This window comes from Talpa occidentalis, unplaced genomic scaffold (genome assembly GCF_014898055.3).
Source record: "Talpa occidentalis isolate TD23 unplaced genomic scaffold, MPIMG_talOcc4v2.1 talOcc4.7, whole genome shotgun sequence".
Taxonomy (NCBI): domain Eukaryota; kingdom Metazoa; phylum Chordata; class Mammalia; order Eulipotyphla; family Talpidae; genus Talpa; species Talpa occidentalis.
The window spans coordinates 88,915,010-88,934,768 of record NW_023605083.1 but is presented as its reverse complement, the minus strand read 5'-3'; the positions used below and the strand labels follow the sequence as shown (position 1 = coordinate 88,934,768).

General features: G+C 40.2%; 1 protein-coding gene across 8 annotated transcripts in view; it reads right to left on the bottom strand.

The window, feature by feature from the left end:
• Positions 1-283: 283 nt before the first annotated feature.
• Positions 284-19,759, bottom strand: part of KIAA0753 (KIAA0753 ortholog) — a 57,784-nt gene continuing 38,308 nt past the window's right edge. For 6 of the 8 annotated variants that reach the window (XM_037494729.2, XM_037494726.2, XM_037494725.2 and 3 more), the window contains 7 exons: positions 16,530-16,608; positions 15,484-15,567; positions 12,608-12,784; positions 11,124-11,205; positions 7,125-7,245; positions 6,449-6,673; positions 284-1,804 (listed from right to left, as the gene is read on the bottom strand). In XM_037494729.2, coding sequence (XP_037350626.1) covers positions 1,687-1,804; positions 6,449-6,673; positions 7,125-7,245; positions 11,124-11,205; positions 12,608-12,784; positions 15,484-15,567; positions 16,530-16,608 — 886 coding nt within the window. In that variant the 3' untranslated portion in view covers positions 284-1,686. The remainder of the gene's footprint in view (positions 1,805-6,448; positions 6,674-7,124; positions 7,246-11,123; positions 11,206-12,607; positions 12,785-15,483; positions 15,568-16,529; positions 16,609-19,759) is intronic. The other 2 variants (XR_008549732.1, XM_054689638.1) reach the window with 2 other exon arrangements.

The window sequence follows — 19,759 nt, the reverse complement described above, 5'->3', positions numbered from 1 at the left end:
CTCATCCATCTATGCCTCGTCTCAGCCCTGTGTAAAATGGGGACGAAAATGGTGTCCATCTCACACAGATGACATGAAGATTAAACAGCTACACGGAAAGCATTTAGGGCAATGCCTGGCATGGAGTATGTGCTCAATAATGTCAGCTTTTGTCATTTTCTTTCTGGGGGGTAAGGGATGGCAAATAATTCCCTCTGCTCATCAAAAATAAAAGTGTTCTCAGTGGTTTCTGTAAATCACATTTCAATTTGCCTGTGGAAAAAAACAATGTACATTATTTCAAGCAGACATGTACATACTTTAAAATATTGAGTTTATTTTTAAAAACCAGCACAGTAAAACTTGCCACACAAATTACTTCAAGCTATCAAAGACAGACACTCCTATCAATTCAAGTGTAAACACATAACTCCCCAAATTAAAAACCTTTAATTCCCCTTGAAGCCTTTTAAATTCTGAGGGTATATAAAACGAAGCAGGAAGACAGTAACATTAAACAAAAATCAATTTTGCACAAACAAGTATGACCAAGCAGCTTAAATTATCACCTGAAATACTTGTACTTGAGAGAAAAATCCCAGATGACAACACTATACGTGTTATAAAAAGATTCACATTATTCCATGGGGTGTGTCTCACGTCACTCGCTCTTCACATTTCTTTCACCAAGCCTCAGGCAAAAACATTGAGGGAAACTTTTTCCAGGCAGTGGCCTTATTTTTATGCACATTCCCTTTCTTTTCCTGAGTTCAGTCTCTGAAAACACAGGCTTTACTCTTGGTAAGACAGGAGTTACAAGAAGTTCGAGGACCAAGCAATTATCTTAAGTTTCCTCCTTTCTCTGGGAAAAGGTCTTCACACCTTCTAGGTCTGTTCTCTTCCCACACAAGGCTCCTTTGTGGGATGGAAACTAGAAACTTGTGACCCCATCAGACAATGAGCTTCAACCAGGTACACACTGGCCCTCTTCTGAAGTCCTCCAGCTGTCTCTGACTTCAGAGACAGTGTTGTATGTCAAAATATGTTAACCCACAGCAATGAAAGACTGTGGGAATGAAAAATGTCAAAAACCACCTAGGAACTGAACATTAGAGAAAGGTATGATTATTTTGTGCACTGATAACTGACAGGTTCCTATTTTTAATACACCGCAACAGAGCTGGCAGCAAAAGCCACCTCTGTGCCCCACACATGTCTGTAACCTCGGGGGTGTCCTAACAGGAAAGAGCCACAGGTGCAAATGTCAGCCAGGCGGTGGCACAGAGTATGACTGCACTTTTGTTGGCATCAGTGCCACCCATGGGTTCAACAGCAACTTGAATCCCTGTGGGAAAGATACTTATCAATTTACCTTTCAAAACACTCTGATCTCCAAACTGAGCCACTGGAATGAACATGTTGTGACAGGAAAGTTATACATTCATAAAATATTATATTGTCATAATCAATTCACGTTTCCAGGGCATTGATAAATAGAATGTGTTTCATATAAACTGCAAGAACCATCGCTGTGACAATGGGAAAATGCAAAACGAGGATGGCCTCACTGGCAATTTCTTCCTTTTGGGGCGGCAGCACCTTCTGAGTCTGGATGTACAGCTGAGGATACACATTTCCTGAGGTCAAGAACACAAGGAGGTGCTGGCCCTTCTCCTGTGTGGCTGGCTGGCCCGCCACAGAGAGCCTTTATGGAGCAGCTTCTAAGAATTCTGAGGTGAACACAGCTTCTGCGTAATCTTCACACACATCCTGAAGTTCAGCAGCCACAGTCCCCAGAGCTTCATCCACCAGCTCCTCTGAAAAGCTGGAAGATAAACAACACAGCTAAAGGTAGCACAGCCAAGTATGGGAGCCATTCTTTCACTCAGCGGGGGAATGTACATGTCAACTGTAAGATTTAAACAGAAATTTGAAAGACCAAAAATAGCCAAGATATTTGAAGAAAAACAAAGTGCGAGGATACTCCAAATGTGTGTTCTCTCTCTCTCCTCCCCACGCACGTTTTTTTCCCCGGTTTGAGAACAAACCGCAGATTTGATAGCCCTCAAATACTTCAGTGTACATTTCCTAAAAGCAAGGATAGTGTATACGGAACAATAATACACATGTATATAATTATAAAAATGGTAAATTTAACATTGATAGAATATTATAATCTAACATTTCTCAAATTTTGCCAACTGCCCAAACAATGTCCTTGAAAAGGAAATAGTTGCTTGTCAGGATTCAATCCAGGGTTCACATGTTGCACTCAGTTGTCATGTCTTTAGTCAACTCCAATCTGCAACTGCTCTTCAGTCATTGCCTTCTGTGACCTTAATATTTTCTTAAAGGGTAAAGGTGTCTTTTTGTAGACTGTCCCTCAGTTAGGGCTTGTCTGATGCTTCCGGCTAGACATTTTTGGAACAAATGCCAGAGAAGGGCTACTGTGCCCACTCAGTGCATCTATTAATCCTACTACTACTGAGTGTCCATTCTGCTCTCTTCTCATGGGGATACCTGCAGATTTCTCCCTTGGGAATTACTGCCTCCTCTCTGTAATTAATAAGTATGTTGTAGGGAGGTACTCTGAATGTCCTTTGTAAGTTTTTAGTATAGTCTGTCCCTGCTATTAATTTGGATGCTTGCTCTTTTACTATTCTTTTAGTGGCTACACTGATTACAGTAAGAATCTTTGACTTAAAGTCTAACATTAATTGATACTCTTACCATTTTCCCAGACCTGCAAGGACCTTAGGACTCTAGCTTCCTGCATCCCCTTCCTACCATGTGTACTATTCTTATCTTGTGTCTTAAAAGTATACAAACACTCCCCACACACCAGTGAGACATTATTATTTTATAGAGTATCAATATTCATTTACTACACATCGATTTTTTTCCCTTTATTTATGCCTTGCCATATTTCTGACCTTTCATCTGTGGCCAGGTCTTTGCTCTGCCTGAAGAATATCCTTTTAATATTTTCTGTAGTGAAGGTCCACTAATGATAAATTTTCTCTGCTGTGTTTATTTGGAACCTGTCTTCCCTTCTTTCTTGAAATATATTTCACTGGACTTACAGCCCCAGATTGGCAGTTCTTTTCTTTCAGCACCTGAATAAGAGGCCAGGCCCATAGCTGGCAATTTTCCTGTTTCTTTTTTCTTTTTCCTCCAGGTTATTCCGGGATTTTCTGTTTGACTTTGATTTTCCAACCACACTATTATATGTACGCCTTGGTATGGATTTCACTTTTGTTTTCTTGCCTAGGGCTTTTAGAGCTTCTTGAATCATTGGCTTGCAGTCTTGTGACTGGGAAGTTATCAGCCTTGGTCTCTTTGGAGGTTGTTTCTGTCCTCTCCTCTCCTTCAGGGACTCCAGTCACAAATGCACTGGATATGTCCCTCTATCCTCAATGTCCCTTAACCTCAATCCTTCATTTTAATCTTTTCGAGTGTTTCCATGCACCACTCTGGATAGTTTCTTCTGTCCTGTTCCTAGTCTGTATTTTTTCTCTTGTTGTATCTAATGAGCTAGTGGGCCCATCCAACAAATATCTCAGTTTAGAAATTGTATTTTTCAGTTCTAAAATGGGTTTAGTTGAGTTCCCAGTTTTCTGTCCAAAGTCTAAACTGTGTCTTTCCTCTCTATGAACATAGCAGGCAGTTATTCTACTACATGGCTGATGGCTGCCATATTTGGAGTTACTGTGAGTTCATCCTTACAACTGTTAGGCCTCTCTGTTGTCTGGTTAATTTTTACCATATACCAGATATGGTACTTGAACACTGTTAGAATAATTTAAGTCCAATGATGATGTTATATATCTCTACAGATAATTTATGTTTGCTTCTACCTCCTGCCGGGGGGGAAATCATCTAAAATTACCTTAATCCAATTGCAGGAACTGAGACACTCTAGGGTAGAGTTGAGTGGAGTCCCTGAAGGGGCCTACTGGCATCTAGGTCACCCTTATTTCTAGAGAGCCACCCTTCAGCATCCCAATCAAAGGGGAGGAGAAGTTCACTAAGGCAACTCTCCCACCTTGGCAAGCCCTAAAGTCCCACCTCTGTGCTCTGACCTGAAGAGGCTGTCAAAACTGCTAGTCACCTCCCCCCAAAACTGACACTCTGATGCCACACAAAGGGCTCACCTCCCTTATCTCTGTCTTGTCCATAATCCTGGCCCAGTTATTCTTCATTACCTAGTTAACTTCCTGATGCCTTTAAGCATCTGCACTTTATTTTTAATCTAGCTTTTCTATTATCTGTTATCCTCAGTGGGAGAGGCGGATCAAATTACCAAGTGCGTCATTACTAGAACCAGAAGTGACTGCCTTGTTTTTATATTGGCTGTGCGTTCTATATTTCTATCATGAATTCATCCCCAAACTCTAAGAGAAATACAAAAGCACCTCTGATGCATTCAAACACATTAGATAATGTGTCCATTCTCCTTTTTTTAAGCTTCCCCCTCTAGAACTATTCCTCCTGGAATCCAATCTGGACTGGCCGCTTTCTATGCTCACTGAAAAATTCCTCTCTCGGAAATAACTTTTGCCATTTTTCTGGAAGTCGCATGTTGGAGTCTAAGTTTCCTAAATCCCATCTTCCTCTTTCTCAGTGTACACCTTGTATTGGTGGTCTACACCCTCACCTCTCTAAGAAACAGTACATGGGAACTAAATTTTTTATACTTTACATACCTAAAAATGTCCTTATTCTATCCTTGTATTTAAATGATAATTTAGATGAGTGCAGAGTCCGGGGTTAAATTTTGGAAGTATGCTCTAGAATCCTCTGGCTGCTGTGCTACTGAAAACAACACTCTTCTCATTTCTGATTATTTGAATTTGCCCAATGTGAACTACCTCAGACCTTTTGTCATCCTCTCCTTAATATCAGAAGGCAATTTTAAACCCAACGAAATCATTAATCAAGTATGAAGATAAAGACATTTTCAAACATGTAAGTCTCAAGAGATTTTTCTCAAATGCCTAAAGCAGGTTTGGTCTATCAATATGAGAGCATAGCCTCAGAGGAAGACCAGGGCATTCCAGAGCATGGACTCCAATACAGTGGGCAGGCGGCAGCCCAACACGTGGGGTGACCAGAGTTACACTGCCAGGCTCTGGATCTAGAGAGCAGCCAGGCAGCCGGAAAAGGAATGAGAGTCTCAGAAGAGAGAGTGGGGGTGCAGGTGAGAGATGAGTTCAACTGACACAGCTGATCACAGAGGATATATACTGAGAGCTGCTGGCTAGCGTGTGAGGAAAGTGAACACGTATTTTAAAAATAAGCTAATAAAAAAGAGGCAATTATGAACTCCGGAGTTATGTTTGAAACTTGTTCAAGAAAGAAACACACTCAGGGCATACTACTTAGCTCACTGATAAATACCCTGCGTGTCTGTAATAAAGTGATATACATATGAGGATTTAAATCTGGGCCTAGAGAGTGAATTTTGGGGGGACCTCCCGCTCACCTCCTTTGCTGACATAAGAGAGATTAGCATGAGAAATGAGGAACTTAGTTTCATGCGCACAAAGGTTCATAAAATATAGAACCTACGTTAGACAAAGAAGCAATAAATCTGAGAAAAACAGACAGGACAAAAACATTCTTGAAAGTTGTGGTTTGGATAACTAATCTAGTGAGCCTAAGCAGAGTCTGTTAGCTTCATGCCCTCATTTCTGATGATTGGGGTGTCTCTCCAACTCTGTGCAGGAGGGGACCTTGCACATAGATTTATGTCCTGCCTCAGGGGAACAGGGATGGGGAGGATCAGAGGAGACTTGTGCTTTTAGGAGAAAGAGATGTTTAGGGTCTCATTCATTCACTGTTTCTTTAATTCAAAAGAATCAATATGCAACTTTGGCAACTCTTGGGGCAGCATGATCTGGCACCCCACAGCCTTACACAGATTGACTAACTACTTACATGAAAGAAAGGTATCATTCTTCAAATATTTAGTAGCAGGACTCTTTTTTACTCCACAAAACTATCCACAGATCTCCACAAATCTCTATCTCGAGAGAGATGATGGCCGGAAGGCAAAGGGTTAAAGAATATGTTTCACAGTCTGAAGACCTGCTGCTCTAAAGTGCAAGTTTGTCCAAACCATCACGAGCTCACCATCTGTTTCCCACCCAGGACTACCCAAGTTCTCTCATGAATGTCGCTACAGCAAGAGGAAATTTGCCCGCACTTGACTCCTGGGTATTGTGCCTTCACCTGAAAAGGGGAAGCTGCAGAATGCTGTTTTGGGTGGCATCACACAGACATTTGGGGGTCTCCTGGATCTGAACAGGGCAGTTGGCAGAGAAGGCCTGGTCACAAGCCCAAAAGCTACCACTGGAACTCCAGGATCCAAGAGCATAGCACAAGACCTCATACCTTCCTATAGTCTTTCAGTAAGGTGACATTTGGCCCTTGATTTCTAAACAGCAGCTTATAACATCTTACTGACCTTTCAGCTATCAGCCACGGGTTGAAGGAGCCCACAGCCTCGTGAGATATCATCCGGAGGTACTGCTCGAAACGGCTGCAGTAGTCCCCAATGCTGTGCCGCATACCCGGGGGGACAAAGAGGGCAGTGCAACCTTCTTTCTGTGGAGAATCTTCTGAAAGGGAGGGAAGGGGAAGTTCTCTTTTCTCCGGTGCCTCCTCTGTCCCCACACTTTCATCCAGGGAACTGAAAGCAAATAAAAATGATTAAAGTATTTAAAAGTCATCTGTAAAGCAAGGGTAAATGGCCTGATAACCAACAATTTGCTTTCATTTCTCTTTCTCATGGTGAACAAAACACGACATCCCATCACTACTTGTTTCCCATTCTCACTGGAATGAATGTTCAACTTGGTAGGAATTCCTGTGCCATACAAAAGAATTCTTAAAACAAACCTTACAGCCACTAACAGCACACCTCACATGCTAATGTGATGCCTCCACCAGTAAGAACCAGCAAGATGTTACTGAATGCTGAGCAGCTCATGATGCAGCACACTCGAGTCTGAACCTCTGAATGTGCTGCTTTATGGAGCTACCCTGGAGGGAATTTCTATCTGTGGCCATTGAAGGCATTCAGAACTTAATGTCAAAGGCAACCCACTACCGCGCGATCAGAAGGCATTGCTTCCACTCACTTGCCATTCCTGGGCCTTTCTAACACGATGCTCACGTCTGGTTCTTTACGAGCTGCTATCTTTGTGATCTTGATCGGGTAAGGAGGCAGAGGCTTTTCACTTACTGCTGGGATTTTTTGCTCTAGAAAAGAGAAGGAATAAAGTGATTGCCTGTAAAGAAAAGGAGATGTGCCTCTCAGAGCTGTCCTGATGCAAGGAAGTCATGTGATCTCTCCTACCTGGAATGGATGCTGAATGGGTGCAGCGAGCAATAGAAAGGAAAAATGAAAAAGTGAAATTGAAAGTTACAAAGAAACAACTTAATGAGGAATCAGTTTCATCAAACAATGAACTCCTTCTGAAGCCTCTGCTCACCAAGGAGACACCCAGGCGGTCCAGTGAAGCCCTGGGATGAGCCCTGGGATGAGCCCATTAGGATCCAGTTACCCATTCAAAGAGTGGAAAGCACTTGGGTTTGATTTTTCACCTTTAAATGATTTGATCACTGGAAAAGGAAAAAAACCACTCATACCTGAGCACTTAATTAGTTGATTTAATTTGTCTCTGGGCATTGCTGGAAAAATCTGCATGATGGTAGTCAAAACATTAACTTCTTAACTGTACCTTGAAGGCTTGACAGCTCTTCTGAGTTTCAGATTATTGAAAATTTTAAATGTATTTCAAGTGTCTGAAGAAAATTTGTCCTTCTCTTAGGTAAGGAGCAGCTAGAAGTCAAACAACTTTCTCTGACTCACCTTTCTAGATTTATGTCTTCTTACTGTCAAAAGAAATACTGCCTAAGTCAGTTCTTTTAACAATATTACAGGGAGTACAATTTCAATTGATTTTAGGAAGAGAGGATAAGAGATAAAGACACTGTACAATTCATAAACCACTTCACACCATCAGTTCTGGGGTGTGACTGAACATACAATGAGGATGACTACAAACACAGGACTCTTACTATGGTTTTGTGTTTCTGGAATAAAAGTGCCTCCATCTGATTCAGGTCTTAGTGTTCTGAAGAGCTCCTTCTACATGCATACCTAGAGTCTCCACAAAGTCACAGATAGTGACTAATAATTTAAATTGTCCTGAGAAAAGAGAACACCCCGTCCTTAGTAAGACCGTCTTCTGCATGATGCAACCTAACGCTGTGGCCAGTCGCCAAACCACAACGAGATGACTGCCCTTCACCATTCCCTGTCCTCTGCCACACACGAAGAAGCTAAAACGTCCTCTGACTGGCTAAGCAATGACCAGAAGGGGCTCCCCATGCCAGGCCCATGCTTAACATGGTGGGGGACAAGCTGAATATGACAATCTGGCCTTAGATTCTGCGGGGAGAGAAGACCCCTCCACAAATAACTTTTTCACACGCGAAGACCTGTCAGAAGTCTGTGGGAGTTCTCAGGTGGGGAAGGAGGCCTTCCCCAGTGCAGGAGAACCAGGAAAAGCACTACCCCAGTAGGACTACTTATGCTGGGCCTCCTGAAGAATGGTTTGATTGTTAGGTGAGGCTACAATGGGGGGCAGGGGATAATATGAGCAAAGGATAGAATGCTGGGAATTAGAGAAAACATAAAAGGATTGGAATTGATTTTAAATGGCTCATCTTTCTGACTAGTTAGGATACGATGAATATTTTCTGTAAAATAATACCCCAAATTCATAGTTTAAAAAATGTACATGTGACACAGCTGCTGCTATAAAGCTTCTGTACCCACAATTTCCTTTATGTCTCTTAATACTCATAGTACTTAAATTTCTTCACAGGTAATGTTTAACCACATTTTATTCTCCGCCTTTCATTGAGTAAGGTAGTAACTGATAAGCATAAGTCAAACAGAATTTGACTGACATTCCCAGTTCAAGTTGCAATAGTATCATAGCAACTGCAGCCAAAATGCGTATGTATTAATTTTCAAAAATGGAGGAGAAAAATGAAAATCTTTTCAACAAATGGTATGAGAACAAATGGATCTTTGTTCCACTTGGGGGGGGGGGGAAGAAAGAAAACTCATTCTCTATCTCAAAATATAGGCAAATTTTTAGCCAAGATGGACCACAGACCTACACATAAAAGCCAAAACCATTAAAAGCCTCTAGGTGAAACAAGAGACTCTCTTTTCAACTTGTCAACAGGCAAAGGTTTCTTAGATCAAAGAAAGCAAAAACTATACAAGAAAAATTGGTAAGTTAGACTTTAGCAAAATTTAAAATAGCCTAACAACAACAAAAAATTTTTTTGAGAAAATTAGTAGATGAGCCACACAAGGGGTAAAAAAAATTTCCAACATTTATCTGAGGAGATTAGTGCCTGCTAGGGCTGGAGGCAAGGTAGGATGGGGAGTGACTGCTAACGGATGCATAGTTTCCTTTTAGGATGGTGAAAATGTTCTGGAATTAGATAGCAGTGATAGCTGCACAACTCTATGAATACACTAAAAATTACTGAACTGTATACTTTAAAAGGGTGAATTCTATGGTATGTGAATCATATCTCAATAAAGCTGTTATTTCTTTTAAACTACATATATTTGTCAAAGAATTTATACCCAGAATGCATAAATTCCTATAATAGAATTAAAAGAAAACCCAATTTTATACAAAACATACAAAAATATACAGTTAATGATCACATGAAAATGCTCTAAACATCATTATTTGTCAAGAAAATAAAACTAAAAACACAAGATCACTACACACCCACCAGAATGGTTACATTTAAAAATAAGAACATCGTTGGCAAAGATATCAAATTGCAGGAACTCAATGCTGAAGGGAGTGTAAAATGGTAGTCACTTTGGGGAAAGATTTGGCAGTTTTTTTTAATAAAGTTAAACATACACCTACACTCCCATGACCTGGAAGATTTACTTTTGGGTGTTTATCCAAGAAAAATAAAAACTATGTCCATACAGAGACAACACATGAATATATTCAGAGCAGTTATTTCCGATAGACCAAAACTAGAAAGACTCAAATGCAGACACATGGGCACATGGGTGAGACGTGTGACCAGTGGACTGCTACTCAGCTGCAAGAAGGAGGGAACTACTGATCCCAGCTTAGAGCCAAACGATGGCCAACAGAAGTGTCCACATTCTAATGCCTGGAACCTGAGAATGTGTCCCTCTGTGGCAAGAGAGACTTTAAGTTGCGATGTGGAGAATAGCCTAGATTACCAACATGGCTAAATGTAGTCAAAGTGGACCTCTGAATAGGCAGAGGGAGAGAGACGAGGAGGAGCCAGAAGAGACAGGAACTGATTCTCCCCAGAACTCTCTCAAAGTTCTGCAAAAACCTTGATTTTCAGACCTTTAGGATTCATTTTGGGCATCTCACCCCCAGAACTATGAGAAAAGAAACCTGTGTTTTAAGTCACTAAATCTGTTAACTTGTTAGAAACTTAAATTTGTCACAGCGGCAACAGGAAATAGTAACACAGAAAAATATATAAAACATGATGCGGAATGAAAGGAGCCTTCAACAAGCATCCATGCATGTATGACTGCATTTATATGAAATGCTGGAAAAGGCACAACTAATACATGGTGGGGGAAAAGCACGGTAGGTGCTGGGGGCACAGCAGACCTGACTGGGCAGGAGCCCAAGGGAACTCTGTCTTTTGATAGGGCTTTGGGTAACAATGATGTAACCATTTGTTAAAACCCATCTAATGAGACCGTTAAGATCTGAACATTACTATACATGAACTTTGCCTCAAAAGGAAAATAATCATAAATAAATATTCAACCCCAGTCGCTGACACACACTAGGTATTAGGATGATGTGCACAGATGTGTGCCGCTTACTTTGAAATGCATTAAAATACAAAACGAATTGAGGAACAGACAGAAGACAAACGGATAAAAGAGAAAGCAAATACAGAAACATATAAATAGCAGACTCTAGAAGGTGGGTATGTGAGTGCCCACTGTACAATTTTTTCTACTTCTCTGTGTTTGAAATTTTTCAGAATATAATGTTGGGAGAAAAAGTAGGGGGGATGCTCACCATTTTTTTCTCCCTGCATCCAAAGATGAGGATCAGCATATACAATTTTACTGTATCTTTGGCGAACTGTCTCCTGGTATTTCTTTGAAAAAAAAAAAAAATTAAAACAAGTTTAGTTTATGGAAAAAATTTGTTTCATTAAAAATCAGGACTACTGGGCCTCCCTGGTGGCGCAAGGGGTTTAGACGCAACCTATGAAGCTAGCCACAGCCACTGCAGCACAAGTTCGATCCCCAAACCACGGAGCTACCCACATGGCGCAGCAGACCTCTCCTGACTCACCCGCTGTTCCCTTCAGCAGTGTATTTTAGTCAATCTGCCTGTTCTGTTGCCCACTCTGTCTCTGGTGAATCCTCTCACTACCCATACCTCTGGCCTGCACCCCAGCTCTTGTATGAATAAATAAATCTTAAAAAAAAAAAAAAAAAAGAACCAGGACTATTAAGGAAGTATTAATTCTGCAGAGACATTTGAGAAAGACATAACAACAGGTATCTGCCAGGCCAGGAAGTGATTAGTTCAGGAGGTAAAGTCTAAAATAAAATGAAGCAATTAATGTAATCTCATGTAATCTAATCTAGACCTGTACTACCAACTAGAACTCACTGTGACGCTAGCAATGTTCTGTTTGCCATGTCCAACGTAGTAGTCACTAACCACTGACCACTTGAAATGTGAGGAGGGCGATTAATCTTAATTCATTTACATCTAAATTAGCCACACGTGGCTCGAGGCTACCATTATGGATACTTCAAGTCTAGACAGTCACCTCCAAGAAAGGGAAATCAGCTACAAGATTCGGACAACCCACACATATTTAAATTCTCAAAAATCAACAAAAAATTTTCTTTTATGTTTCTACTTAGTGGCAAAGATAAAATTAGATTTAATCATGGTATAATTAAAAAGAAAATGCTGCTTTGGAGTCAGGAGACCTGGATTTTTATCCTAGGTCTGGTGGGAATTTATTATGACCCTGGCCAGATCACTCCTTTCTTGGGTCTCAATTTCCTGTTTTGAACCAGGGGATGAACTGGATAATGCCTGATTTTAGCCTGACATCTAAAATTTGGAAAGAAAAGCATTCTACATTAGTACATGGGAATTAAAGAAGGAAAAATTATCTGTGATCAATAGGATCACTCGCTAGCCAGTAGCACAGACAACTGAACAGCAATTACAAGCTGAGGGATGAGGAAATCAGCAGTCCCATTTGTGGGACCAGCTCTGGCCCAGTGTGTTTTGAATCACATTATCAGCGATATCGGGGGACAATAATATTGATCATTTCCTGAGTTACGTGTCAAGTAGTGATAAACTTCACACCTCATTTTATCCAAACAATAATACAGATTTAGAGAGGGTAAGTGGCTTTACCAAGGTCAGATACTTGCTGGGCAGCTGAGCTGGGACTTAAAACCAGGGGCACTTGGCCAAGACCCTCTCTACCCCTGGACCCTCTCCCCGACAGCCCCAGACCTTACTTCTATTTCCTCCATTCGGAGTATCATGGTCTCCAGATATGGGCTGTCCCCCAAGGCTGCTAAGGCTTCGGACTCCAAGATCTTAGAGTGAGTCATATCCCAGGGCCCATGAGTGGTATTTTCCAAAGAATCATCTAGCTGATGAATCTTGTTGGGCTCAGAATCAACAGCTATAGCCTACAAAGCAAGGAAAGGGATGGAAAGATGATACAAGGAGAAGTTAGATTACTGATCATAATAAACAACCATGTAATGATCCAACCAGCTGAGTTTCTATGGGAAATCAAACCTCTCTTAAGTCAGTAAACCTCAAAAGCATAATTTATACCACAGTCATTTAAATGCTAGCATTAGCCAAGTTATATCATTAATGTCCATGTAAATTATGACTACCTGTTTTGTCAGTTTATAAAACAAACACCTTCCTTGTGCTACACTTAGAAGTGTATTTACATGCCACATACTCCGGAGGATAAGCTATCTTCTTTGGGTTCAATGCTTTTGCAAAAACATCTGCTCATGACATCACAAAGTTTGTGATTCTTTGTCTTTGCTTGAGACTTTCTAACTATAACAGGGAAGCACTTGACCAACCTTCCCTAACCTTACATTCTTTATATTCATAAAGTACTTTACAGTCTGCAAAGCATTTTTACATGCCTTGTATTACTTTAGATTTTAATATATGTCTGAAGGTTAGGTTTTTGCATAGAATGTCTGCTAGAGAAATGATCATGCCCAATTCTAGAATGAGATATTTCTGGGACTAAATCCTGGTTCTGCCCAGGGATATGCCAACGACTGCAGGCAAGTTTACTTAACCTTTCTGGGTCTCAACCTTTTCAATTATAATGTGGAAATAAAAACCTTTTACTGCAGAGTTAAAAGGAACATACCAGCACTTGCACATAGGGACACTTAGCATAGTGGTTGGCACAAAGACACTCAGTGAATGGTTACTCATAGCAACTCAAAAAATGTTTTAACAATTCAAATATATTAATAGCCAATAACAATATGAAGAAATGCCCAACCTTAAACAAAGAGATAAAAATCAGTTAAATAACCATTCCAATAAAATTACAAAAGCCTAGAGACAACCAAACAATAATACAGATCTAGTTAAGATATGTGCATATGTGTAATAGTTTCTACCTATACAGGATGGAATGTCAAGAGCACTAAATGCCAAAAGATAAGGTGGGCTGATAATGGAAAGATCACAATATATCACAAAGGAAGAAGCAGGACACAGAGCAGCAGGCAGTGTCCATTTGTGGAGAGGTTAAAATTTTCTGTTTCCTGAAAAATACATTTCATGTGCAAGTTAGTGACAAAAGCAGTAGCAATAGACAAATCTGTTAAAATGATATCCTTCCAAGAGCTTTCTCTTGATATCAGAGATCTTATCTTGGGTATAAGTAAATCTATTAAGAGAACCGTATGTTACTTGTAAAGCACAGCAAATAAATATCTACTGTTAGAGATGAGAATTTGAGGCTCAGTTCAAGGTCCCACAGTTCTAAGTTAACATAATAAAAAAATTCTTCTTACTTCATCATGCCAACTTTGAAATTTTTTTTGTTTTGATTTTATGCAGTTGTTTATAAACTCTTGATGGTACTCCCTACAAAACTCCTTGCAATGATGCTGATACTTAACAGTAACCAAGAACTCTAAGTATACTGGACACTTTTCATTTTCAATAAATTGTATTAAAGACCAGTGTCTACAGAATAATTCTTACATAGAAGGCTGATCTTTCTGGTAATATTTATTTCTAGTAAACATGCCTATTTCACTGGCAGAATTCATAATTACTTCATTCTTCTTTCACAGTAAAATATAGTATGCAGTTGCCTACCTAGAATAGATATGCTAGTCTCATTTTTTTGCTAGAAAAAAATGTATCATCTGATATCTATGCTGCACAAAACACCAAGCCACCGCACACCTGAATTTGTAAAAATCAAATGTCTTTAGAGGCCTGCCTTCACATGAAATTCTGTCAAAAATTGATACAAATGAAATTACAGTCTGAAAGATTATGAAAATACACTGCAGTTAAAATATTACTTAATAATTGGAATAGGATCATCCTCTTGAAAGTTACTGTCTTCCCTTTCTGACGGTCAGTGGATGGCGAAGCTTCAATGCAACTTCCCTCTAACTCTGAAACTTTCACACTTGCTCTGCCCTTTACTTGCTCTGAACAAATAAAGCAGTAACTTCTTTACAACTTCCACAAAGATTCGATGGTACTATCTGCACCTTCCACTCCACAGCCCTATGCCTAGGCAGGAACACTCCCACAGAGATGAAGCCCAAGGCCTCAGAGGAAGCGCTCAAGAGTGGACAAACACAAAATATGTTTTTTTTCTCAAATGGTTTCATTTATTCCCTGGGCCACCTTTTTTCTCTGCTAGGCCAAATATTGGTCATGTACCAGGCATTCAAAATATGCTTGCCTAGCAATAAGTATTAGCGCTGGGTGAGAAGGAAATCAGGCCAGTAATGAGCAAAACTAGGCTGAACAAAAGGAAATGAGGGCAGCCATTCTCCTGCCACAGGCCATCAACATTTCAGGTCAGGCAGGGCACCCTCATTCTGCCATCAGGAGAGGAAAGAGCCACTGACAAAAAGCTGTGTCTCCAGAGATTTCAGCATGCCTTTTGCATGGCTGATCTAAGTCATAATGCTAATTTATACACTGTAAGACTTAACACGCCAAATATGAAAAATAATTTACACCCTTCTTGAGTACAATAATCTAGTATTTGCAAAGAATCTGCTTATCACTTTCCTTACAAGGAAAGACATTCTCATGTAATAATGCCAGGGTCAGTCCAGAACACCCAACACCGGCCTGCACACACCTTCTCTGCAGGCTGGTTTGCTGCTGGGTCTCCTGGTAGCTGATCCTTCAAGTGAGTATCCGCTTGCACAGAAGAATTGACTCTCTATTAAAACAGACAAACAAATTCATGAATCATAAGAATTTACAACCCATATTAGTACAAATGAATTCTGTTACCAGGATAACTTCTGTGTGGAACTGTTCCCTGGCTTTAGCTACATTAGGCAGTTTGCGGAAATTCAAAGGACTTTGTCTTCATAAAAATAAATGCCGTGTGTTGAACTTGGATTTCTGCCCTGTTCTTCCTTCAACTTTACAAACACTGTCAAATCCACTGTGTGTTTTTATGCAATTACTCAACTTCTCTGTTCCATAGCCTCATCATTTTCAAACAAGGAGGTTGAACTATTTGGTCCCTCTTACTTCTTGAGATTTCTATGAACATTTATCATAATTGAACATTAATAAACTAGAGATACAGAAGTTTAGTGGCCTCTCAGGGACCCAGAAAGTCATTTGTTTCGTTTGCTATTACAGAATTCTTTGGTGGCCCCATCTATTCCTCCCAAAAGACCGCCTCTATTCCTCCCAAAAGACTGCCTCCAGGGCTGGCTGCAGCATTCAACTTACACTTAGCTTTTAGGGGGATGGCTCAACCTGTCAGTGATGCTGCACATTATTTCATCTTGTAGAAAACAGTGGTTTGTGCACAGAGCTGTCCTAACATCTCACTCTTTGGAATAATAACCAATCCAAACCACTGAGGTGAAAGAGTGAGCATTAGTGTGGAAGCAGTGAATCAAAAACTAAACTCACTATCGGCTCTAATTAACAGTGGACAGCAATCTAAAATCTCACTTTTCTCAAAAGTAGGACTTTCTCTCCCCTTAGTTTCACTGCTCATCACCTTACCAGCATGGGGGGTCTGTGGGGCCTGGCAGCACTGCACCCATGCTCTGCACCACAGGCAGTGGCCTCCAGCTCCAGGGGACACTTAGTGTGACCTCTGTAGTGACTGTTCTATAGGCTGACCCAAAGGCAAGCAAATTAAATGAACTACATTACCTGGGCTTTGACCAGGAGAGGCTTCAAACGGTCCATAACTGCCTTCTCTACCTTGTCTGCTAACTGGGTGGCAGAAACACTATGTAAAAACAAAATGGAAAAATCAAAAGCAAGAAAATATCCTCTTTTGCATACTTCCTTCCTACTCTAAGGGAAGGGAAATCAAATGACTATCATTCTAAAGGCCACACAAATTCCCTGGGGGCTCTTGTTAAAATGTAGATCCTTATTTGCTTGGTCTGAGCAAAGCCTGAGTTTCTGCATTTCCAACAAGTGCCAGGGTGATATAACACTGTGGTCCTGACCCCACTGTGCGTGCAAGGATTTAGAAAGCATTTGAAGACACATGAATAATGGCTGCCTTTAAACAACCAAAGAGAAGATAAAACAAATGAAACGAAAACTGTTCCTCCCTAAATCCTATTTAATATAGAGTTAGATATAAACCCCCAAAGACAAGAAAGAAACGGTGTTGGAAGACAGAAGGACAAAAATGATAATAAGTTTAGTTGACCTGACAAACTGAACTCTAGGACAGTAAAGGGATAAACTGAACCCAGTTTGTCCTGCTAACTTGAATGGACACAGGGCTGGCAAGAGCCGGCAGTTCCAATCTAGGGGTAAGCTGCAACGGGATGGCTTAAATATGGAAGAATCAAATGATATTTGAAAAGCAAGTCCCCTGGGTCCCTCTCCCCCTCTTCACCCAATTGGACAACTGCCTCTCTCCAACACAGAGAAGTCAGTTGGTTGCTGATTCTCTGCAGTGGTTTCTTGACTATAGGATGTCAATCACAGATGAGGCTGCAGGTGCCCTACTTAAAAAAGGGAATCATGTGTGCATGCTGAACGCTGAGTGGTTAGACTCACAGCCTTCTTCCCAACTCAGCACCTAGGACAATAGCATCCTGTCCCCCTGGGCAAAAGATCAGAAAACTTCTCTGGGCAGTCTGACTTATCCCAAAGGAAAGGCCAAAAGACCAACATGAGGGTCCCTAGGACAGCCCACGCAAATGACCCTACCCTAGATTAAATAACTCAAGTTCAATAACCCTTTCATCAGATGTGCTGGACTAGCCAGACATCCATAAGGAAAACAGTGAACCTTAATTAGCAGCTCACCACCCTCAGATGCAAAAATTAATTCAAAATGAATCACAAACATAAAAATAAAAGGTAAGCCTGTAAGTATTTAGAAAAAGAACATGGGAAAATATCCTTGGGATCTTAGCATTAGCAATGATTTCTGAAACAGTTTACCAAAAAAAGACTAACAGTAAAATAAAATAAATGATAAGCCGGTCCTAACCACAATTTAAAACTTTTAGTTATTGAAAAACACCATTAAGCAGATATATAGGCCAGCCACAGTACTGGGAGAAAATATTTGCTATACACATCTCTGAAAAGGGCTGCAAATCCAGAAATATATTTAAAAATCAGTAATTAAAAAAATAGAAACTAGGTAAAAGTTTTGAACAGACATTAAAGAGTAAACACCAGAAAAGGAGCTCATCATCATCAGTCTCCTGGACAAGGTGAATAAGCACCATCTGATGGAGAGACTCCTAATGTCACAATTAAAATAATGATAATAAAACAACAAAGGGACACCACCATACTCTCACTAAGAAGGCTAAAATTAAAAAGACTGACAATACCAGATATTAGCTAGAATGCATAAGAACTAGGAAGGAACTCACCATGCTTTGCCTTGGAGAGTAAAAAATAATACAATTTTGGAAAAATTTATGGCCAATTAAAAATCTGCCTGTCCTTTACCCAAGAGAAATAAAAGCAAATGTCTACAAAAGACTTGTGTAAGACTATTTATAGTAGTTTTATTCATACTAAAAATAGGAAAAAACCCAAATGTTAATCCACAGGAAATGGTAAGTAGACTATGGGACATTCATACAATGGAACAAACTATTGATTGATGCACGATGTGGATGGATCTCAAATATTTTTGTAAAGTACCTGGGCACAAAGGATAGATTCTGGTAATTCTATTGATATGAAATTCAAGAACAGATGAGACCATTCTAAGTTGCTAGAAAGCAGTTGCCTCTGTGAAATTCAGGTAGTGTGCAGCAAGGAATGGCTGGAAAAGGACATATGGGAATTTCTAGGTTGATGAAAATAGTTTTTATCTTGGGTAAAGTACTAGTTCTCCAAGTATACATCTGTCAAAACCTATTGAATTATATCATTAAGACTTCATTTTATTATAATTGTACTGTAAACTATACTACCATTTAAAAAAAAGTTAAAACTAGAATACTAACTCCAACCCACATGCTCAGAGCTTTCAATCAGTAATCAGTACCCTACATTTAAACATTAGAAGATAGACAAGAATTACTAAATACCTAAGGAAGGAAAAGTAGGACAAAGGGAAGGGGGAAAGCTATTGTTAAATATACTTGGAAAGCAAATAGTACTGTATACATAAAAGGAAACTAGGAAATAGTAAGAGATTTTCAGAGCCTACAACAGAGCTTTCAAAATCTAAAAACACTGTAGCAGAAATGGCAAATTCAACAGACAGGTTTGATAATGAGGTTGAGGAAATGTACTCATAGGAAAGAGAAAGGAGACGGAGAGAAGGATGGCAGGAGAGAGAAGAGGAAAAAGCAGGTACGAAAATCAGAAGACCAATCCAAGAAGTCCAACATCAAAAAACAGGAATTCCTGTTCTTGAAAGAGACTAAAGTTAGGAAAACAAGTACGAAATAAAGCCAACCAATTCCTTTATTTTTAAGATTTATTTTTATTTATTTATGCATACAAGAACTTGGGTGCAGGCCAGAGGTGTGGGAGTGGGAGAGTGAGAGGATTCACCAAAGACAGAGTGGGGAGCAGAGCAGGCAGACTGACTGAAATACACTGCTGAGGGGAGCAGCGGGCGAGGCAGGAGAGGTCTGCCACGCCATGTGGGTCAGCTACCCGGCTACAGATTGAACTCATGCCACAGTGGCTGGTGAGAGCTTGATAGTGCTGAGACTTTAACCCCTATGCCACCAGCAAGGCCCAAGCCAATCAATTTCTAAGAAGCAAACAAAATAAGTTGCCAGGTTCAAAAGGTTCACTGGTGAATGAAAACAGACTCACATCAAGCCCTATCACTATGAAATTTCAGAACACTGGGGAGAAAGAAGCTTCTAGAGAAAAAAAGCATGATTCAGATTTCTTATTAGCAACAAGACAGTGGAACAATGCTTTAAAAA